Source organism: Acanthochromis polyacanthus, chromosome 6, assembly GCF_021347895.1.
Source record: "Acanthochromis polyacanthus isolate Apoly-LR-REF ecotype Palm Island chromosome 6, KAUST_Apoly_ChrSc, whole genome shotgun sequence".
NCBI lineage: Eukaryota > Metazoa > Chordata > Actinopteri > Pomacentridae > Acanthochromis > Acanthochromis polyacanthus.
This window is the reverse complement of record NC_067118.1, coordinates 4,271,215-4,294,989: the sequence shown is the minus strand read 5'-3', so window position 1 is coordinate 4,294,989 and position 23,775 is coordinate 4,271,215. Positions and strand designations below refer to the sequence as shown.

At 41.2% G+C, this 23,775-nt stretch overlaps 2 protein-coding genes and 1 long non-coding RNA gene across 10 annotated transcripts in view; 1 reads left to right on the top strand and 2 right to left on the bottom strand.

Moving 5' to 3' along the window:
- Positions 1–8,697, bottom strand: part of gripap1 (GRIP1 associated protein 1) — a 51,723-nt gene extending 43,026 nt beyond the window's left edge. For all 6 annotated transcript variants that reach the window (XM_051949857.1, XM_051949858.1, XM_051949859.1 and 3 more), the window contains exons 1-2: positions 8,554–8,697; positions 2,694–2,760 (exon numbers count right to left, since the gene is read on the bottom strand). In XM_051949857.1, coding sequence (XP_051805817.1) covers positions 2,694–2,760; positions 8,554–8,601 — 115 coding nt within the window. In that variant the 5' untranslated portion in view covers positions 8,602–8,697. The remainder of the gene's footprint in view (positions 1–2,693; positions 2,761–8,553) is intronic.
- Positions 1–23,775, bottom strand: part of LOC127534526 (uncharacterized) — a 308,994-nt gene that overhangs the window by 97,918 nt on the left and 187,301 nt on the right. The window lies entirely within an intron of this gene.
- Positions 7,932–23,775, top strand: part of ptpn18 (protein tyrosine phosphatase non-receptor type 18) — a 33,225-nt gene continuing 17,381 nt past the window's right edge. The window contains exons 1-3 of one of the 3 annotated variants that reach the window (XM_051949865.1): positions 7,932–8,032; positions 13,772–13,876; positions 21,402–21,510. In XM_051949865.1, coding sequence (XP_051805825.1) covers positions 7,997–8,032; positions 13,772–13,876; positions 21,402–21,510 — 250 coding nt within the window. In that variant the 5' untranslated portion in view covers positions 7,932–7,996. Of the gene's footprint in view, positions 8,071–9,844; positions 9,971–13,771; positions 13,877–21,401; positions 21,511–23,775 lie in introns of those variants that run through there. The other 2 variants (XM_051949866.1, XM_051949864.1) reach the window with 2 other exon arrangements.

Genomic DNA, 23,775 nt, shown 5'->3' with positions numbered 1-23,775 from the left:
CTCGGTCGCTCCGCTCCCTCGCTTCCAAGGATTCACTTATTTGGTAATTTCCCAATGACATGCCTGCAATTGTGCCTTTTTGTCTTTCTTCTTTTCCCTTCAGGGGTCGCCACAGTGAATCAATTGCCTCCATCTAACCCTGTCTTCTGCATCCTCTTCTCTCACACCAACTACCTTCATGTCCTCTTTAACCACATCCATAAACCTCCTCTTTGGTCTTCCTCTAGGCCTCCTGCCTGGCAGTGGGAAACTCAGCATCCTTCTACCAATATATTCACTCTCTCTCCTCTGGACATGTCTGAACCATCTCAGTCTGGCCTCTCTGACTTTATCTCCAAAGCCTCTAACATGTGCTGTCCCTCTGATGGACTCATTCCTGATCCTATCCATCCTGGTCACTCCCAAAGAGAACCTCAGCATCTTCAGTTCTGCTACCTCCAGCTCTGCCTCCTGTCTTTTCCTCAGGGACACTGTCTCCAGACCAAACAACATGGCTGGTCTCACCACAGTTTTGTAAACCTTTCCTTTCATTTTAGCTGAAACTCTTTTATCACACATCACACCTGACACTTTTCTCCAGCCGTTCCAGCCTGCCTGTACACGCTTCTTCACCTCTTTTCCACACTCTCCATTGCTCTGGACTGTTGACCCTAAGTACTTAAAATCCTCCACCTTCTTGATCTCTTCTCCCTGTAACCTCACTCTTCCACTTGGGTCCCTCTCATTCACACACAGATACTCCGTCTTGCTGCGGCTAACCTTCATTCCTCTCCTTTCCAGGGCAAACCTCCACGCCTCTAGCTTCTCCTCCACCTGTTCCCTGCTCTCACTACAGATCACAATGTCCTCTGCAAACATCATAGTCCATGGAGACTCCTGTCTAACCTCGTCCGTCATCCTGTCCATCACCATAGCAAACAAGAAGGGGCTCAGAGCTGATCCCTGATGTACTCCCACCTCCACCTTGAACTCCTCTGTTACTCCTACAGCACACCTCACCACTGTCTTACAGTCCTCATACATGTCCTGCACCACTCTAACATACTTCTCTGCCACTCCAGACTTCCTCATACAAAACCACAGTTCCTCTCTGGGCACCCTGTCAGAAGCTTTCTCCAGATCTACAAAGACACAATGCAGCTCCTTCTGACCTTCTCTGTACTTCTCTATCAACATTCTCAAAGCAAATATTGCATCTGTTGTACTCTTTCTTGGCATGAAACCATACTGCTGCTCACAGATGTTCACCTCTGCCCTTAGCCTAGCTTCAGCTACTCTTTCCCATAGCTTCATCGTGTGGCTCATCAGCTTTATTCCTCTGTAGTTGCCACAACTCTGCACATCTCCCTTGTTCTTAAAGATGGTCACCAGCACACTTCTCCTCCATTCCTCGGGCATCTTCTCACTTTCTAAGATCCTGTTGAACAACCCAGTCAGAAACTCTACTGCTACCTCTCAGAGACACTTCCATACCTCCACAGGTATATCATCAGGACCAAGTGCCTTTCCACTCTTCATCCTCTTCAATGCCCTCCTCACTTCATCCTTACTAATCTTTGCTACTTCCTGGTCCACAACAGTCACCTCTTCTACTCTTCGTTCTCTCTCATTTTCCTCATTCATCAACTGTTCAAAGTCTTTCTGTGTCTCATTTTTATCATTTTAAGTCTCATTTTTTATCATTGTAGTCTCATTTTTTGTCATTTTGAGTTTCATTTTTATCTTTCTGAGTCTCATTTTTACCATTTTGAGGCTCAATTTTGTCTTTCTATGTGTCATTTTTATCATTTCTAGTCTCAATTTTTTAGTCTCATTTTTATCGTTTTGAGCCTCAATTTTAGTTATGGAGCCTCAATTTTGTCATTGAGTCTCATTTTTATCATTTTGAGTCTCAATTTTGTCTTTCTATGCCTCATTTTTATCATTTCTAGTCTCATTTTTGTCATTTTGAGTCTCAATTTTGTCTTTCTATGTCTTATTTTTATCATTTCTAGTCTCATTTTTGTCATTTTGAGTCTCAATTTTGTCTTTCTATGTCTTATTTTTATCATTTCTAGTCTCATTTTTGTCATTTTGAGTCTCAATTTTGTCTTTCTATGTCTCATTTTTATCATTTCTAGTCTCATTTTTGTCATTTTGAGTCTCAATTTTGTCTATGTCTTATTTTTATCATTTCTAGTCTCATTTTTATCATTTCTAATCTCATTTCTATCATTTTGGGTCTAATTTTTGTTACTTTGAGTCTCACTTTTATCTTTCTAAGTGTCATTTTTATCATTTTAAGTCTCATTTTTGTCATTTGGAGTCTTATTTTTTATTAATTTATATTTTTGTCAGTTTGAGTCTCATTTTTATTATTATATGTCTCATTTTTATGATTTTGAGTCTCATTTCTATCATTTTGAGGTTTTTTTTGGCATTTTGTGTCTCATTTTTTCCAGTCCACAGGAGATCAGATTGGAATGAATGTGTCCCCTGAATCAAGGTGATTTTGACACCCCTGATTTACTGTTTTATTCCTATAATAATATTAAAATGAGCCCTGCTGCTGCTTTCTTTCTGTCTAAAGTCCCACTATGATATCTGCAGGTTTAGTCAGATTTCTAACAGTAAAAACCTGCTTCAGAACATTCATAAACACAAAGACTTGATGCTGAAATGAGAACAGCAGTCAGATCTGGTTCTAGTTCTACCTGCTGAGTTCTTCCTGAGGTCATCAGACAGCTGATAGTTCTGAGTTCTCAGCTCCAACAGTTGAGCCTGAAAACACAAAGAAAACGACAACGTCAAACATGTTTCTGTGGTTTCATAATGTTAGAGTCTGACACTTCATCACGTCTAGTTTAGGTTGTTGTACATCTTTCTGTGTCATTTAGGTAATTTTCAATCTATTTGTGGTCGATATACATCTTCTTGTGTTCATTTTGTGTCTCCTTGTGTTGGTTTTTTCATATTTGTGGTAATTGTGTCTTTTTGGGGTTGATTTTGTGTCACATTTTAGTTGTTTTGCATCTTTATTGTGTCTCATTTAGTACATTTTTTGTTTAATTTTGGTAATTTTGAGTCTCTAATGCATATTTCTTTGGTTTGGGATGTACATCATGTCATGCAGAATGTCTGTTGCGGGGTTTTGATCCTGGTGTCTAATGGAGGTCAAAATTATCCTTCCATTGCCTATAATTTGTTCTGGCCAACCACTGATAACACTGATATGAGCAAAAGTCGAACAAAGAACAATCATAAAAAGACGTAAAACTACCACAAAGACAAAAAGCCAACACTAAGAGACACAAAACAACCATAAAAAGATGTGAAACTACCATGGCATGATGCAAAATAACCCAAAAGAGCTTCAAATCTACCAAAATGAGACAAAAACCATACCAAAAATGATGCAAAACAACTGAAATATGACAGAAAATGAACAGAATGGCACAAAAAACAACCATTGAAAGATCCACAGCAGACACAAAACGAGGTTTTCATTAAAGTGTTGCTAAAACTGATTAATCTACGTGTTAGATTGTTGATAACTCAGGTTTAATTCCATCTCCACATGGATCTATGTGACTCCTGCTGGTTCTAAAGTCAAAGATGAACCAGTTCAGTTCATCTCTGGGTATAATGGTTTTATTTTCACAGGAAAGCGTCTCCTATCCGTCAGTTCCCGGTTTCTTCATGCTGCTGTGATGTTTCCAAAGCGTTGGTGTTGAAACGTTATTAAAATGTAACTGTGTGACCAAACAAACACCTCATTAAACGATGATAACTGACTACACATGTTGATTAGACTCATTAAGGAGCTGCTAATTAACATCAAGCAGCCAGATATGGAGGTTTGCCACAGTTTCCTGTCCAGCCGATGATTGGTCGGTTCTCGTGTTGCATCATCAGCGTGTCATCAGGAGGAAGTGGGATCAGTCTGAGTCATTTCTAATAAAACCGTCTGTTCTCCTCTGTGACAGAAAACTGAACGTCTGAGGACAAAACACGACGTCAGAGGAAACAATATTAATTATTTTCTGATACTTTAGAGACCAAACAGCCGATCAGTTCATCGGAAACACAGCTAGTCCTGCAGGAACTTTCACCAAACGGGTGTTTTCATCATCATTTTCTATAAAAACAACATATTTGTTTAGTAAAAACATCATTTAGACCCAGTGATGAACTCATCTGGTTTATCTTTGACCCTAAACCTGCAGAGATCACACCGATCCATGAGCAGATGGAATTAAAACTGAACTATCAACATTCTGTGATGAAATTAACTGTAATGAGTTTTTAAAAGCTGTTTCCATTCTCAATACGGAAGGAACTGCAGATTAATAACCTGATATTTACATTTAACACCTGATAAATATCTTTTTTATGATGCTGACTGATCAGTTTTAGCAACACTTCAATGAAACACTCATTCTGTGTCTCCTGTGGATCTTTTATTGATTGTTTTTGTTTGATTTGTGGTCATTTTGTGTCACAGTTTGGTAGTTTTTCATCTTTTTCTGGTTGTTTTGTGCCTCTTAGTGTTGTTTTTTTTAGGTTTGTGGTCATTTTGGATCTTTTTATGGTTGTTGTTTGACCAATTATGTTAATTCTGAGTCATATTTTAGTTGTTCTGCACCACTTTTTTGTGTCATTTAGGTCGTTTTAAATCTCTTTTGGGTAATTTTTTTGCCACATTTTGGTAGTTTTACATCTTTCTGTGGTTGTTTTGTGTCTATTTGTGTTAGTTTTTTAATTTTGCTTTCGTTTTGCATCTTTTTGTGGTTGTTTTTCTCTCGGTTTGGTACATTTTGTGTCTGATTTTAATCTCTTTGGTTCATTTTGCATCATATTTTGGAAGTTCTACATCTTTTTGTGGTTGTTTTGTGTCTCCTTGTGGTTGTTGTGCCTCTTTTAGTGATAGTTTTTAACCAATTCTGGATCATTTTGTGACATTTTCTGTGTCTTGTTTGTTGTGCATCTTTCTGATGTTTTGTGTTTCATTTTGGTTGTTTTGAATCTTTTCTGGTTCATTTTTTGTCACATTTTGGTCGTTTTATATCTTTCTGTGGTTGTTTTGTGTCTCCTAGTGTTCGTTTTTTTAAATTTTGCAGTGGTTTTGCATCTATTTCTGGTTGTTTTTTCAGAAATTTTGTGTCACATTTTAGGTGTTTTGCATCATTGTTGTGCCCCATTGTGTCTCGCTTACACGTAAAATAACTAGATCTGTACGATAAGAATAATTAACATGAACTGTGTCGTGTTTCCGTCATTAGTTGTTTTTTTGTATTAAAGGTTATCAGGTTGTGTTATCAGACTGAATCCACCCTCTGAATAAACTCACACCTGAGAGCAGGTGAGTCTGTACGTTCTTTTATTCTCTGACCTGAGCTGCACCTGGACAGGAACACCTGGTCAACAGTATTCAGTCACACAAGGTGGAATAAACACAAAGACAACACAAAGACGACGACATGGACAAGCAGACGAGACAAAAGATGAGGGAAACAGCAACACAACAAGACAAACCAACAACAGAAAGACACAAAACAACAACAGAAAAACACACAACAACTACAAAGACACACAAGACGACCACAAAAAGAATCTAAGCCACCACAAGGACACACAAAATGACTGAAAATGGACTTAAAATCATTGTAAATACACACCAAAAGACCACAAAGACACAAAAACAGCCAAAACACACACAGAATTAAACAAAACAACTACACAATGATAGAAACACACAAAACGGCAACAATATGAAGGAAAACCTCCAAAAAGACACACAAAATGACAAGAAACAGACTAAAAATCATTACAAACACACATCAAAAGATCACAAAAACAGCCAAAACAGACACACAACTCTGACAAAATTAAACAACATAACTACACAATGATAGAAACAAACCACAAAATGACACAAAACAGCAACAAAATGATGGAAAACAACAGCAAAGACAGACAAAATTACCACAAATACACAAAAACAACCAAAAACAAACAACACAAATGCACATGATAACCACAAAAAGCAGCACAAGTCACACAAAATAACTACAGAGACTTAAAATCATTACAAACACACAGCAACAGACCACAAAGACACAAAAAATACACAAAAACACACATAAAACTAACAAAATGACAGAAAACAACTACAAAATGATAGGAAGACACCACAAAATGATGTAAAACAACAACAAAACACACAAAATGATTAGAAACAGACTTAAGGTGGGGTCCACTAGTTGAGATTTTCCTGCACAGCGGCACACCACATCTGAAAATCACACAGCTGGTGGGCGGTCACTCGTGGACCTGAACGTGGTCACATGCATAGGCGTCAGTTTAGGGGGGGACGGTGGGGACGTGTCCCCCCCACTTTTTGTCAGGGGTCATTTTGTCTCCAACACATTCAAATTCTTCACATGTAAGCCGTTGTAAACCCAGTTATTTTCAGTAGTATAGAAAATTCCGACGCTCTGAACGCACCATCCGCACTCGCACTCCGCACGCCGAGAGTTGCACAGACATGCAGCACACCTTCGTGAGGTAAAAAAAACGCGCAGATGCTAAATTTGCGCCCGTGCCAAGTGGAAGCTCCAACCAGAGGCGTGCAGGGGCAAAATTTCAGCCCGGGAGAATTAGTACTATAGCGGCCCACAGACCCCTCTACCTGCATGTACCGATAGCTCTACAGGTTGAGCCTCCGCCTTTGGTGCGGTGGTTGTGAGTTTGAGCCCAGCTTGTGGCATTTTGCCGCCGTTCTTCGACATTTTCTCAAAGTGCTGTGGTCTCCGTCCCCCCCACTTTTAAAAACAAACTGACGCCCTTGGTCACATGACCGAGCTTTCAGCTGACAGTCTGCCAGATGAGTCGGATAAACACAGTGGCTGGGCCACAAACTTTCCCTTTTATATCAAAAACACTTCAGGGAAAAGTATTTCTGAAAGCATTTGAGGAGAGAAATAATCTGCAGCAGCTGAATCTGTCCTGGTTTTATTTCACTGATGGTTAGTTTAGGTGTTTGAGGACAGTTTCATGATGTGTGGAATCTCTGCATGCTGGAGTCCAGTCTGCTTTATGTAAATGAGCTGCAGGTAAACACCCCACATGTGGCATTCTGGTCCGGTTGTGGTGTGTTTCCAGCTTTGATCTGGTGCGTTTACTTGCAGCTCATTTACATAAAGCAGACTTTCAGAAATACTTTTCTCTGAAGTGTTTTTTTAATATTAGACAAAGTTTGCAGCCGAGCCGCCATGTTGGTCCGGTTTGAAATCCAGCAGCAGACCGGCCCGAGTAGATGCGTTTGTCCAATCAGGGGCAGGAAAGGAGCTTAAAGAAGTTGCTGAACACAGTTCACCATGGAGGAGAAGCTTCTAACAGCTGGATCTGAGCATGCATGGTAACTATTACTGTTTTAGAAATAAAAGGGAAAGTTTGTGGTGGAGTCGCTGTGTTTGTCAGACTCATCTGCTGGACTGTCAGCTGAAAGCTCGGTCAGTGACCACGTTGTGGTCCACTAGTGACCGCCCACCGGCTGTGTGATTTTCAGATGCGGTGCGTTGCCATGCGGGAAAATCTCATCTAGTGGACACACACCTTCAGAATCATTATAAACACACACCGAAAGACCACACAGACACAAAAACAACCAAAACAGAAACACAACTGAAGAAAAATACACAAATCAACTACAAAATGATTGAAACAAACTACAAAATGATGGAAAACAACAGCAAAGACACACAAAATGACCACAAAAACACAAAAAACAACCAAAAACAGACAGACAACAACAACAACACAAATGCACATGACAACCACAACAAGACACAAAACCACAAGGACACACAAATTAACTAGAAAGAGACGTAAAATAAGTACAAACACACAGCTAAACACAAAATTATGACAAAATTACACAAAACAACTACAAAATGATGCAAAACCACTACAAGGAGACACAAAATGGTGGAAAACAACAGCAAAGACACACAAAATGACTGGAGTTTCCTGTCCTCTGGACCTGCTGGAGGTAAACACCTGGACAGGTAGCAGCTAGCATGCTAACAGGTGTGTGCGTGTGCGAGCCCTGCTATTTACTCTGTGGGTTTATTTCAGGCGGATACAGCCCAGACGGACACACACTGCCGGGCTGCTGTCTCCTCTCATCCCGTGACTGTCACCGGGAGCGTCCCCGGGATGCTAACATGCTAACCGCTGTCATTTAGCACCGGGGAAGCTAATTTACACCTTTAATAACGTCTCCAGGTGGCAGGATGCCAAGCTAACAGGTTAATAAACCAGTATCAGCTGCTGTGTGTGTTTCTAATAAGATGTTTAGTCTATTGTCTCTGTGTTTGTAACCAGATATTTAGCCTGCTTTACTCTGTTTTCTAACTGACACATCAACACCCAGCTAGCGCTACGGCTAGCTGTTAGCATGCTGCGCTAACGCCCCCGGCACTGATGCCGCCGCACCTGGCCCCAGGTGTCCCCCCTCAGCCCTGACAGCCACTTGAGCGACACCCTGCCGACCCGCCGTGCTGCTCTCACCTGCATCCGGTGGAACTCCTCCTCGGACAGAGCCTGCGACATGGCCATGTTTCCCGGGCTGCCAGCTAGCAGGCTCGGCTAGCGGAGGAGACGGAGAGCCGCACAGAGGGACGGACAGGCAGGAGGGCTCACTTCGAGGCTGATTCTGAAGACCGGAGGCAGAGAGGTCTCACTCTGACCCTGTTAGTGCAGGCTGGAGAAAACACAACAGACACACAAAACGACAATAAAGACTAAAAAAAAAACCACACAAAGAGACACACAACTACTTAAAAGAAAATTTAAAAAAATACAAACAGACAACAAACAGAGCTACAGTATAGTAAAGTCTACAAAGACACAAGAAATGACTACAAAGACACAAAATGACAAAATAAAGACAAAATACCACAACAAAGAGACACAAAGCAACAAAAAAGATTCAAAACGACTTCAAAGAGAATCAAAAAAAAAATACAAGCAGCCACAAAACAGAGCTAAAGCATGAAGTCAGACTCATTTCCAGGGGGTGTTGGACTGCAGCCAGGTATGGGCTCCAGGAAGCCATAAGAGCGGCAAAAAAAGATCATAGAGACAAATTGGAAGAACACGGGAGAGAGAATGACTCTAGGCGCTTATGGAAGGGTTTACAAGAGGTCACAAACTATAAGTTAAAGCCAAGCACTAATTCAATCACCTGTGCCTCTTTTCCAGATGATCTGAATAATTTCTACTCTCGTTTTGAGCGAGATGTGGACTCATCAGGACCTTTACAAAGTGAGGACTGGAACATGGATAGTGGAGTAGGACTTGAAATCACAGAGACTGATGTGCGCAGAGTTTTTAAATCTGTAAAGACTGGAAAAGCAGCGGGGCCAGACGGCATTACACCACGGGTTCTAAAATGCTGTTTTAACTAACTTGCAACTGTCTTTGTGGATATTTTCAACTTGTCACTATTACTTTGTGAGGTTCCCACATGTTTTAAACAATCTATAATAGTGCCTGTGCCAAAGAAATCCTCTCTTACTACGATGAATGACTTTAGGCCCATAGCCCTAACTTCAGTGATAATGAAGTGTTTTGAGCAGCTGGTTAAACAATACATAAACAAAAATCTTGTGCGCTACCACCGACCAGCTACAATTTGCCTACAAGGAAAATAGAGCTGTGGAGGATGCTGTCTCATTGGCCCTAGAGTGCCTGTATAACCAGAGTGGCGACAACTGGGGATTTGACGCCATTTTGTTTCCATTCACTCAATATGGGACTCGCAGCGCGAGGTGCACATTCACGAAAACTATGGATTGTTTACTGATTTCAAGACATGTTTTGGACAAAATATTTCACTGGCTTGTTTTGTCTGGATGTCCAAGGTTGGATTATGGCCGTTTTTTGTGGAATATTTTCATCTGTGACTAGTTTTGAACCTTCAAAGGTGAGTTGTGCTGTTTACGTTATTTGTTGTTTGTTGGACAAATGTGTTTATATTACCCGCTGTGGTAATCACATCTGAAAGTGGTTTATACCGGCGGATTCATGAGAATCTAAGCTTTCCATGGGTGTATAATGTTTCCATCGAGTCTGCAGCTTTGGTGAATTTAGTAAAATACCTTTGCACATACGGGCCGCTGAAGTTTAACGGGTTACCCTGTTAAACTTCAGCGGCCCGTATTTCATGCATCTCCATGCATGAAAATGGTCAAAGTCAAAATAACCACAACTGCCTAAAATCACATCAAACTTTTCTATCTGTCATTCACCCATACATCATAACATGAAAGTACATACATGGGACTAACCTGGCACAAAAACCACGATGAAGTCGGTTTCCATCACACTCTCCGGACTTTATTTTACCACAGTTTCCTTCTTTCACTATTACTGGGAAATCTAAACATGTGGGATCCCTTCTCTGATCGATTTGTGCACCCAAAGGCACAACAGCCCGTCATTTTTCAGGTATTTAGGAAGCGAAAAAGGACCTAGAATTACTCTCTGCGGTGTAAACAACGTTAACAGGAAAACCCGGGGTTCATGAATTGGAAACAAAATGGCGCCCATAGATCACGTGACCAAAATTTTTTGGACCCGTCATGTTGCCACTCTGATATACAGGCACTCTAATTGGCCCCACACACTGTGTTACAACATCTAGACCGGCCAGATAGATATGTCAGGATGCTTTTGTTGACTACAGCAGTGCCTTCAACACAATTATTCCATCTACTCTTGTAACTAAGCTAAAAGATCTCGGCCTTAGCTATTCCATCTGTCAGTGGTTACAGGATTTCCTGACAGGCCGTCCACAGACAGTGAGGGTAGGGACCACTTACTCATCCACTGTTGTTTTAAACACCGGGGCCCCCCAAGGATGTTGTCTAAGTCCTTTGCTGTATAATCTGTATACTTCTGACTGTGTGGCAAGACATTCCACCAACAGAATTTTTAAGTTTGCAGATGATACTACAGTTACAGGTCTTATATCGGATAACAATGAGGTGCACTATAGAGAAGAGGTACAAAGCCTGGTCACTTGGTGTCATCAAAACAATCTGTCCTTGAATGTGGAAAAAACAAAGGAGCTCATCATAGATTTCAGGAGGAATAAATCTATTTGTAGACCTGTTCATATTAACGGCACTTCAGTTGAGGTGGTTAATAACTAAGTTCCTGGGTATTTATCTTTGTGACAATCTTACTTGGTCTCTTCACATCAGCTGTGCTATTAAAAAGGCCCAGCAGAGACTCTATTTTCTGAGACGCCTCAGAAGGTATGGACTGTCCAAACAAATACTCATAAACTTTTATAGTTGTACAGTCGAGAGCGTTCTGACCTCTGGTCTCCTGGTGTGGTTTGGAAACATTACGGGAGATGATCTCGCTCGGCTGGTGCGGACTGTAAAAACTGCATCAAGAATCATTGGATCCCCTCTGCCTCAAATTGGTCAGCTGTTTGAAAAGTGCTGTGAGAAAAAGGTCCTGAGCATTATGCAGGACCCCAGTCATCCTGCTCATGCTCTCTTCTCCTACCTGCCATCGGGGAGACGTCTGCGCTGCCTACAAACTCAGACCTGTAGATCTAGAGACAGTTTTTATCCGAAGGCGGTGCGGCTCATGAACATTAGCCTGAAGAGGCGCTGATAACTTTTTATTGTCTGTTGTTGGTGTTGTGTTTTTAAATTGTGTTTATTATTTTTATCGTATTAACTTGCAGAGAGTGTGCCGAGGGCAAACCATTTTTCATTGCTTATGGTACTTTGTACCCTAATGTATATGACAATAAACTAAACTTGAAACTTGAAACTTGGACTCCTCCAGGGCTGTCCCTGGTCTCCGATCCTGTTTGTGGTCTTCATGGATCTCAAGGTGCAGTCAGGGTGAGGAAGGTGTCTGATCTAAGGACCTCAGGATCTCTGATTTTTTCAGATGGTGTGGTTCTGTTGGTTCCTCAGACCTTCAGCAGCACTGGAGCGGTTTGCAGCTGAGTGTGAAGCAGTAGGGATGAGGATCAGAACCTCCAAGTCTGAGGTCATGGTTCTCTGATGGAAACCGGTGGATTGTTCCCTTTAGGTTGGAGGGGAAGTTGCTTCTCCAAGTGAAGGAGTTCAAGTATATCTGGATCTCGTTCATGAGTGATGGGAAAATGGAGCAAGAGATGGACAGGAGGATTGTTGCAGCGTCAGCATTAATGAAGGCGTTGTACCGAACCGTCGTGGTGAAGAGGGAGCTCGATCTACCATCTCCATTCCAACCCTCACCTATGGTCATGAGCTCTGGGTAGTGACCCAAAGAATGAGATCATGGATATGTCACAGTAGAGATGGCAATTCAGTAGAATTGGCAATTCTCCAAGGAGAGATGCCAATCGCAATCTCTACTAGGAGCATTGGCAATTCTCCTTGTAGACATTGTAGACATTGCAATTGCTAACCCTAACCATAAACCTAACCAATTCAGTAGAATTGCCAATGCTCCTAGTAGAGATTGGGATTGGCATCTCTACTAGGAGAATTGCCAATTCTACTGAATTGCCATCTCTGCTGTGACAGATACAAGCGTCTGAAATGAGCTTCCTCTGTAGGGTGTCTGGGCTCAGCCTTAGAGATAGGAGGAGAAGATCAGACATCTGGATGGAGCTCAGAGTAGAGCTGCTGATCCTTCACCTCTGAAGGAACCAGTGGAGGTTTTTTGGACCCCTGATTCAGATCCTCCAAGAAGACTTCCTTTGGAGGTTTTCTGATCATGTCCTCTTGGGAGGAGACCCCAGGGTAGAACCAGAACCCTCTGGAGGGATTATTTATCTCATCTGGCCTGGGAACATCTCAGGATCCTTTAAGGAAGAGCTGGAAAGTGTTGCTGGGAGGAGGAACGTCTGGAATGACCTGCTTCATCTGCTGCCTCCATGACCCAACCCCTGATAAGAGGAAGAAAATGGATGGATGGATGGATGGATGGATGGATGGATGGATGGATAAACATATTACTGTGTTTCTCTGAACAGTTTTACTGCTTTACATTTTCCTGATTTACTGATCTCCAAATAAAATGCAAACTCAGACAGTCGATCATTTCCTGTTGTTGTTGGCTGCAGTTATGTCCAGTACTACTCGTCATTACACTACACTGATATTCTGACCTCTCTTTGGTCTCTTTGTGGTTGTTTTGTGTGTCTTTGTGGTTGTTTTGTGTCTCTTTGTAGTTGTTGTGTGTCCGTTTATGGTATTTTGTGTGTCTTTGTGGACGTTTTGACTATTTTTCGAGTTGTTTGGCGTCAGTTTGTGTTTTTTGTGTCTCTATGAATATTTTGCACTCTTTGCGCTTGTTTTTTCTCTTTGTCATTGTTGTACACCCCTTTGTAGTGTTTTTGTGTTTCACTTTGTAGTGTTTTTGTGTTTCGCTGTCGTTTCTCTTTTGTCGATCTCCACTTGTTTCGTGTCCTTTTGCTGTCATTTTTAAGGTTCATTTTACGCCTCTTTGCGGTTGTTTCAGGTCTTTTTACGGCTGTTTGTTGTGTGTCGTTCAGGTTGATGTGACTACACCCCTCTGTGGACACACACAGGTGATGTGTTTGTGTGTCTGTTGTGAGTCTGCCTGTGTGGCGCTGTGAGGACAGTGAAGTAATCGTGGTGAGCGTTGTGTCGCTTCCTTCCGTGTTCAATAATTAGCCAGCAGTCTAAACATAGAAGCAGAAGTGATCTGAGGTGCAGCAGCTCAGACGGACTCTCGTCTCTTTCAGGTGTGTGAGGACGTGGACCTGCTGCCCGAGGACATGGACCTTCTGTCTGAGCTGCTGTCCCGCCTGGAGGCTGCCGACCGTCGGGAGCTGCAGCAGCAGTACAGCGTGAGTCCTACACCTTTAGTCTGCTCTACAACAAACACTGAAGAGTTTCACGAACGACTCTTAAACTGCACAAACTTCTGTCACTTTCCTGGAAAAACCAGTGGGACTTTTCCTTGTGATTCTATTCAAAGCAGCTGCAGTCAGTCGGTGATATGGATCAGCAGGTCACATGACTCAGGCTTCAGGTGCAGCAGGTGTTTTTTTTCAGGAAGTTAAACCAGATAAGTGACAGAGCTGAATGTTACAGGATTCATTTTACAGCCAGGTCAGCCGTCAGTGAGGTCAGTCACTGATACAGCTCATTGTTTTAAACCTGTTTCAGCTGAATAGTTTCAACAGTATACAGAGAAAGCATGAAGTCTGCTGCTGTTTGCACTCTTTAATGTGTAATAACTGGACATTAGAAACTAGATTTTACTTCATCCAGTTTCATTTACAGTCTCTGTGTGGTTGTTTTGTGTCTCTTTGCTGGTATTTTACGTAAATGTGCTGTTGTTTTGTGTAAATTTGTCATATTTTTGTAACTTTGTGTTTGTTTTGCATCTTTCTTTGGCTGTTTTGTGTCTATCTTTAGATGTTTTGTGTCTTTCTTTGGATGTGTTGTGTCTTTCTTTGGTTGTTTTGTGTCTTTCTGTAGTTGTTTTGTGTCTTTGAATGTTTTGTGTCTGTCTTTGTATGTTTTGTGTCTTTCTTTGGATGTTTTGTGTCTTTCTTGAGATGTTTTGCATCTTTTTGAATGTTTTGTGTCTGTCTTAAGTTTTGAGTCTTTCTTTGGACGTTTTGTGGCTTTCTTTGGTTATTTTTTGTCTTTCTTTGCTTGTTTTACACTAGCTGGAATCATTTTCTGCATGTTTTGTGTGTCTGTTGTCATTTTGCAGTTCTTTCTGGTCAGTTTTCCTGTCTGTTGTTGTTCTGTGTGTCTTTACAGTGACTCGGTGCCTTTTTATATTTCTTTTGTCAGTGCCTGAAGCCGTTTGACGTCTCTCTGCAGTTGTTTGGTGTCTGTGTTGCGGTTGTGTTGAGACTCGTCAGAATAATTTGATCTTTTTTTTAACTGGGTTTATGTAAGTTGGTTTGCAGGGTTTTCTCTAGTAAAATGACTTAGTTTTTGATTTAGTCTGGGTTAGACTGGTTTTAGTCTGGTTTTAGTTTTAGTTTTAGACTGAGTTTCTACTTTGTTTTCATCGGTTTTTAGACTGATTTCAGTCTGGTCTTAGTCTGACTTTAGTCTTAGTTTTAGAATGGTTTTAGACTGACTTTAGTCTTGTCTGTAGATTGGTTTTTAGACTGGTTTTTGTCTGGCTTCACTCTTAGTTTTAGACTGTTATCATCTTAGTTTTAAACTGGTTTTCTACTTAGATTTAGTCTTATCTTTTAACTGGTTTTAGACTGTTTTTAGTCTTATCTTTAGACTGATTTCAGACTGGTTTTAGTCTTAGTTTTCAACTAGTTTTCAGCTTATTTTTAGTCTCATCATTAGACTGGTGTTAGTCTTCACTTTCGACTGATGTTAGTCTTAGTTTTAGACTGGTTTTACTCTGGTTTTAATCTGGTTTTAGTCTGGCGTTCTTCTTAGCTTTAGACTGGCTTTAGTCTTAATTTTAGACTGGTTTTAATCTTAGTTTTAGGCTGGTTTTTAAGGCTTGGTTTGACCAGGACTGAAATTAAATCAAATCCTTTATCTTCAGATGTGATGTTTGTTGGTGTTTGTTCAGTTTTATCTGTCAGATCTACAGAAACGTGATCCTAAAGTCAGAACCTCCAACGGATTTATCAGCTGCAGAGGAGGTTGTTGGACGTTTGGTTCCGTTGGTCAAGACTCGATCAGCAGCGTTCATTTTTATTCTGACTTTAAACCAGTGAAGGAAACTGACGTTGTGGTTTAGAGGCAGAATTTAGAAACAGCAGAAACCAGCTACTCACCTCTTCAGACCGTGGGAACCTTTCAGATGCTGGTCCAGTTTTTCAGTTGTTAGAGTCTGCATGTTCTCCCTGCTGGGTTCTCACCGGGTTCTAAACCGTCTGTTACCTGTCCAGGTGAACCTTCACCCTCAGTCAGCTGGGATAGACTCCACCCCCAAACACCCTATAGAGGGTAAACAGGAGGAGGGACGATGGATGGAGGTTTCATCCTGGTTTTAGTCTGGGTTTTATTTCTGGACTGGTTTTGGACTGGTTTTAGACTAGTTTTAGATTAATTATAGACTGGTTTTAGTAAGGTTATAGATTGATTTTAGTTTGGTTTTAATCTGGTTTTAGACTGTTCTAGATTATTTATATACTGGTTTTAGTCTAGTTTTAGTCTGGTTATAGACTGGTTTTAGTCTGGTTATAGACTGGTTTTAGTTTGGTTTTAGTCTGGTTTTAGACTGGTTTTAGTAAGGTTATAGATTGATTTTAGTTTGATTTTAATCTGGTTTTAGACTGTTCTAGATTAGTTATATACTGGTTTTAGTCTAGTTTTAGTCTGGTTATAGACTGGTTTTGGTCTGGTTTTAGACTGGTTTTAGTCTGGTTACAGACTGGTTTTGGGCTGGTTTCGGACTAGTTTTAGACTGGTTTTAGTCTGGTAATAGATTGATTTTAGTTTGGTTTTAGTCTGCACAGTGGGCTGCTCGGCTTATTTTTTGGAAAAAATGTAATATCTTGGCTAAAAATCATCCCCTGGTAGTGATTGAGGGCTCATTTCAACCACAATATACTTGGGAATACATCTGAAAAGATATCTTTAAATTATATTAAAAAGTTAAGGCTGCAGGGAGATTTTTCTAGACATAAGTGTAGGGTTCCACCGATGGAATTTGGTGATTAAACGTAAATTTGAAAGGCGAGACATGATATTGCCTTCAAATGTTTTATTAACTAATTCTATGCAGAGTAAAGGACTACTTTACAAAAAACATAACAGTGAAACATGAAGTCTATACTGGAAAAATCTAACAAATTTCAAGAATTTTTAATGAAATCAGCCCTAAATTGATGCCTTAAATGACCATTTTCAAAATTTGAAGGCAGTTGTTACACTTACAGACATCTAGAAGTCTTTATATACTGCAAAGTACGTGTATATTAGAAGTACTACTTACAATTTGGATACATACGTGTTAACATCAATTGCCCAAGGTCCACACAGGGGAACTTAGACCTTCTTCAGTAAAATTTGATCTGTGAGAGTTGCCATAAGCCAGATTTTCTGGCCGAACTTTTTAAAGAATAGACCGTTTGACTTGATTTTTTTTGTTGAACTGGATTTTTATTCTACTATAAGAAAACGAAAATAAAAGCAATTTGGAGGGGGTCAAATTTTCTAGATTTCCAGGTCCCAGCCCACTGTGGTCTGGTTTAAGTCTGGTTATAGACTGCTTTTAAAATAAGTTATAAATTTAGGTTTGGGCATGCTTTAACCTGGTTTTAGACTTGGTTTTGGGCTGGTTTACGGTATTTATTTGCGCAGGTTTTCAGCTTCGTTTTAGTCTGGTTTCAGACCTGCCATAATCAGGTTTCAGACTGGTTTTGGACTGGTTTGAGTCTAGGTTAGACTGATTATAGACTTGCTTTTACATTGCTATTTACTAGTCTTATACTTTGCTTTTAACAGGCTTTAAATTGGTTTTTAAACTGGTTTAGACTAGGTTCTAGACTGGTTTTAGTTGAGTTTGGTTTTAGACAGGAGATCAGCATCTTGTTCCATACGGAGAATCTGAATCTTTGGTTTCTTTGAGTCTTCAGTTTCTTAAGATCTTTAGTTTCTCTGAGTCTTTAATTTCTTTGAGTCTTTAGTTTCTTTGAATCTTTAGTTTGAATCTCCAGTTTCTTTGAATCTTTAGTTTCTTTGGATTTTTAGTTTCTTTGAATCTTGAGTTTGTTTGAATCTTCAGTTTCTTTTGATCTTTAGTTTCTTTGGATTTTTGTTTCTTTGAGTCTTCAGTTTGTTTGAATCTTCAGTTTCTCTGAGTCTTTAATTTCTTTGAGTCTTTAGTTTCTCTGAATCTTTAGTTTGAATCTTCAGTTTCTTTGAATCTTTAGTTTCTTTTGAATCTTGAGTTTGTTTGAATCTTCGGGTTCTTTGAGTCTTTAGTTTCTTTGCTCTGTTTCATGTTCGGTTTCTCAGGTTCCTGTTCCTGAAATGAGTCATAAAGTCGAGTGAAGCTCTGATGAGAAAAACCTGCAGCTTCAGTTCTACATGTTTGCTGCTGACTGTGGACTCACACAACACAAAACACCACAAAAATATACAACACCACCACAAAGACACACAACACCACAAAAATATACAACACCAACACAAAGACACACAACACCAACACAAAAACACACAAAAACACAAAAATATATAACACCACCACAAAAATATACAACACCCACACAAATACACACAACACCACAAAGACACACAACACCAACACAAAAACACACACACCAACACAAAAATATACAACACCAACACGTGGCCATTTTCTCTCTCTTTGTGATTATATTGTGCGTACTTGAATTAGAACTCTTATAGATTATTTGTGTGTCTGTTGTTATTTTCTTTCTGTTTGTCTTTGTTTTGTCTGTTTTTACTCATTTTGTGTTACTTTGGAACAGTTTTGTGTCTCTTTAAAAAGTTGTGCATCACTTTTTGCCCATTTTGTCTGTTTTTTGTTGTTTTGTGTCACTTTGGAGTCTGCTTTGTGTGGATTTTTTTGGTTGTTTAGTACTTTGTGGTGATTTTAAATCTCTGTGGTCATATTGTGTCTTTTTTGTTTCTTTGTCGTGGTGTCTGTCAGTTCTTGGTTATTTGTGTGTGTTTGCAGTGTGTGTATCAGTTGTGTTGCTGTAGTTTCTGCTGTGTGGGTTGATGATGTGTTAGAGTCCCTATATTACGAGAGTAGCGACATGACGGGTCCAAAAAATTTTGGTCACGTGATCGATAGGAGCCATTTTGTTTCCAATTCATGAACCCCGGGTTTTCCTGTTAACGTTGTTTACACCGCAGAGAGTAATTCTAGGTCCTTTTCGCTTCTTAAATACCTGAAAATGACGGGCTGTTGTGCCTTTGGGTGCACAAATCGATTGGAGAAGGGATTACACATGTTTAGATTTCCCAGGAGTAGTGAAAGAATGAAACTGTGGGAAAATAAAGTCCAGAGAGTGGGATGGAAACCGACTTCATCATGGTTTTTGTGCCAGGTTAGTCCCATGTATGTACTTTCATGTTATGATGTATGGGTGAATGACAGATAGAAAAGTTTGATGTGATTTTAGGCAGTTGTGGTTATTTTGACTTTGACCATTTTCATGCATGGAGATGCATGAAATACGGGCCGCTGAAGTTTAACAGGGTAACCCGTTAAACTTCAGCGGCCCGTATGTGCAAACGTATTTTACTAAATTCACCAAAGCTGCAGACTCGATGGAAACATTATACACCCATGGAAAGCTTAGATTGTCATGAATCCGCCGGTATAAACCACTTTCAGATGTGATTACCACAGCGGGTAATATAAACACATTTCTCCAACAAACAACAAATAACGTAAACAGCACAACTCACCTTTGAAGGCTCAAAACTAGTCACAGATGAAAATATTCCACAAAAAACGGCCATAATCCAACCTTGGACATCCAGACAAAACAAGCCAGTAAAATATTTTGTCCAAAACATGTCTTGAAATAAGTAAACAATCCATAGTTTTCGTGAATGTGCATCTCGCGCTTCGCGTCCCATATTGAGTGAATGGAAACAAAATGGCGTCAAATCCCCAGTCGTCGCCACTCTGATATACAGGCACTCTATGATGTGTGAGTTTACAGCGCCGCCTGCTGGAGCCAGAAAGACACTGCACATCACTGGAAAGTGATGAAGACACACAGATTGCGCGCGCGCGCGCGTGTGTGTGTGTGTGTGTGTGTGTGTGTGTGTGTGTGTGTGTGTGTATATGTGTGTGTGTGTATGTGTGTGTGTGTGGTCAGGTGCTGGCTATACTTGTAGGGACCAAATGTCCCCACAACTGTAGGAAAACTGAAAACTATGTCACTTGTGGGGACCTCATTTCGGTCCCCACAAGTTTAAACAGTGTTTTCTTGGCCATGTTGTTGTTACTGAAATAAGTAAAAGTGCAAAAATGTTTCTTTAGGGTTAGGCATTGTTTTGGTCTGGGTTAGGTTAGGGGATATCAGGGGAGCCGAAATGTGCACTGGCACAGGGGGCTAATTAGCTTTCTTGTTGCTCTTTATAGGTTAAAAATTAAAATAAAATTATTAAAATAAAGGGCCAGAGGCACCACCTACAGGGAAAGAGGAAAAAAGAAAAAAGAAAAAAGAAAGGGGTTAGACTGTTGCCTTTTCAAGGGACCCCCCTCCATCACAGGAATCCCTACAAAAACCAAAATAATTCAATTGAATTGGAGAACCATGGATGAAAAAAAGGAGGAAAAAAGAGGAGTTTTCGGAATTAATTGAAAATTAGGGTAAGATATAAATGGGGATCAAAGTGTAACAAAAAAAGGGGGGGGGGAGAAGGGTTTAAAAAGGTTAGGGTTAGAAAGAAGAAAAAAGGCTAGGGGTTTATAAGAGAAAAAATGAGGGGGGTGGGGGAAAAGGGGGGGAAAGAATATTATAAGGGGTCAAAGGTTAGGGTTAGGGAAAAGGAAAGGGATAGGGATAAAAAAAAGGGGGGGAAGGGATAACAATAAAGAAGAAGGGGAAGGGGGGAAAGAAAGAATAAAAAGGGGGGAAAGGAAAAAGGAGAAAAAGAAAAAGAGAAGAAAGGAGGGGGGAGGGGGAAAAAGGAAAAAAGGACAAAGTAAATAAGGAGTCAAGTTAGGGTTCGGAAAAAAGTAAAGGTTTGGGAGTTAAAACAAGGGGTCAAAGATTAGGGTTAGGGAAAAGAAACAGGGACAGGGATAGAAAAAAAGGGGGGGAGGGGGAAGGGGGGGAAATAAGGGTTAAATAGGTTAGGGTTAGAAAAAAGATATGGGGTTGGGATAATTAGAGACAAAATCAATAATGAAGGATTCAAAGAGAAGATTCAGGCCTTAATCCTTTCCAGACCAGGACGGCCTAAGTGGGAGGAAGTCAATATACATAATTAATTAAGATAAGTCAGATATTTAGTACTAGTTAGACACTCCTGAAAAACACCATGCTAAATAAATTCATCGTTAATTGCTCTGGGTTAATAGTAGGTCAGTTTTAAATACATATATACAGAAAAATCATGTAGTAAAACTATTGACTTCTCTCCCACACCAGCATTAGGCATTGGTCTGGGTTAGGCTTAGGGGTTAGATATGAATGGGAGTCAATGGTAGGTCCTCACAATGATAGAAAAACATAGTATATGTGTGTGTGTGTGTGTGTGTGTGTGTGTGTGTGTGTGTGTGTGTGTGTGTGTGTGTCTGTCTGCAGGTGTCAACACTGAAGAAAAGTTGTGACATTTAAACAGCTTTTCCTCTAAAAGTGTTGATCAGCAGCAGTGAAAATGATCACTGTGTGTCTGTGTGGTTGTGTGTTTATCGTGTGTGTCTGTGTGCGACAGATGGTGCGTTCACGGTCCGTGGCGTTAAAGAGAGAACTGAGTCTGAGCAGTGAAGTCGGAGCTCTGAAGGAGAACATCAAGAAGAACCGCTACAAAGACATCCTGCCCTGTAAGGACACACAACAACAACACAACACAACAACACAGCACAAAAAAACAACACAATAACAACAACAACAACAACACAACAACACAACAATAACACAACAGACACACAACACAGTCTAAGGATGCACAACAACACAACAACACTACACACAACAAAACAATAACACTACAATGACACAACAGACACACAATAACAACACAACAACAACACAACAGACACACAATAAAAACATCATCATCATTGGCGGTCACTCGTGGTCGAGTATGACTGTCCTCCCTCTTGGTCCTTGTGGGTCTTCAGGTGGGCATAAAGGCCGATTCTGGACCCAATTATTTTGCTGCAATGTGGACAGGGAAATGTAGTAGTGGTGGGTTTGGGTTGGGCTTGTTTGGTTGCTCTCTCCTTCCTGAGCCTGCGTTTGTCTTGTGCAGCATGATGGAGGTCAGCGTTGTACTGTGCGGCACCCTCACGGACAATGTTTCTCCAGGTTGCCCTGTCGGTTGCCATATCTTCCCAAGCTTTCAGGTCTATGTGGCACTTCTTTGGGTTTGTTTTTATATTGTCCTTAAATCTCTTCTTCTGGCCTCCCGGAGCCCGCTTCCCTTAGGGGCGGCATGGCTCAGTGGGTAGAGTGGCCATCTTGTAACTGGAAGGTTGCTGGTTCGATCCTTGGCCCGTCGAGCTCATGTCGAGGTGTCCCTGAGCAAGACACTGAAGCCCTAATTGCTCCTGGTGGGTCGTGGTTAGCGCCTTGCATGGCAGCTTCTGCCATCGGTGTGTGAATGGGTGAATGTTACGTATCATGTAAAGCACTTTGGATAAAAGCGCTATATAAATACAACCATTTCCCTTCTGCTAGCTGGGAGTACAGGACTTGTTTTGGGAGGCGAGAGTCAGGCATTCGGACAACATGGCCAATCCATCTGAGCTGGTTTTGGGCAATGGTAGCAGTGATGGTGTGGATGTTAGCCTCCTCCAGGGCTGATGTTGGTGCGTCTGTCCTCCCAACTAATCCTGAGGATTTTTCGGAGGCGTCTCTGATGGTGTATCTCAAGTGGCTTCAGGTGCCTGCTGTATGTGGTCCAGGCTTCTGATCCATACAGGAGAGTAGGGAGCACCACTGCTTTATAGACCAGGATTTTGGTATTTGCTTGGAGATCGCGGTTCTCAAAGACTCTCCTCCTTAGTCTTGAGAAAGCCCTACTGGCACTGCTGAGGCGGTGGTGTATTTCATCATCGATGAGAGGAGGCTGCCAAGGTATAGGAAGTGGTCCACATTTTCCAGTCAGATGTTATCAGTGGAGATGTTTGGAGATATGGCAGGTGTGCTGCAGTTTGGTGATGGTTGGTGGACTATTTGGATGCACTGAAGGTCCTCTTCTGAGAGGTCTACGAGAGCATTGTCGTCTGCATACTGCAGCTCCATGGCGGATATGGTGGTGGTTTGACTTTTAGCTCTAAATCGGTTGATGTTGAAAAGTTGGCCGTTGGTTCTGTACATGATTTTGACTCCCTGGGGCAGACGTTGGCTTGTAAGATGGAGAATAGCTGCAACGTAGATGGAGAATAGTGTTGGAGCGATGACACATCCCTGTTTGACTCCCCTGTCGACTCTAAAGGGTTCTGTTTCATCTCCACTGCCAATGAGTACCGTGGCAGACATATTGTCATGCAGCAGTCTCAGCACCCGGATGTATTTTTCCGGGCAGCCAATCTTTGCCAGAACCAGCCAAAGGGCCTGACGATTTACTGAGTTGAAGGCTTTGGTGAGGTCTATGAAGGCCATGTATAATGGTAGATTTTGTTCCCGGCATTTTTCTTGCAGTTGGCGAGCATTGAAAATCATGTCTGTGGTGCCTCTGCTTGGGCGAAATCCACTCTGGGACTCAGGAAGAATGCTCTCTGACAGGGGGGTGAGTCTATTGGTCAAGACCCGAGCAAGGGCTTTCCCTACGGTGGACAGAAGAGAAATGCCACGGTAATTCCCGCAGTCAGCCTTATCCCCCTTTTTAAAGATGGAAACGATCAAGGCATCCCTAAGCTGTGCAGGGATTCCCTCTTCTTCCCATATTTTCAGAAAAAGGGCATGGATGTGCTTCAGAAGATCAGGACCGCCTTTCTTCAGGACTTCTGCTGGGATGCTGTCAGGTCCAGCAGCCTTGTTTCTCATCTTTCTGATGGCGTTCTGTACTTCATCCAGGCTAGGTGGTTCTCCCATGCTTTCCTCTATGGGGTGTAGAGGGAGTTGATCAAGAGCCTCCATCT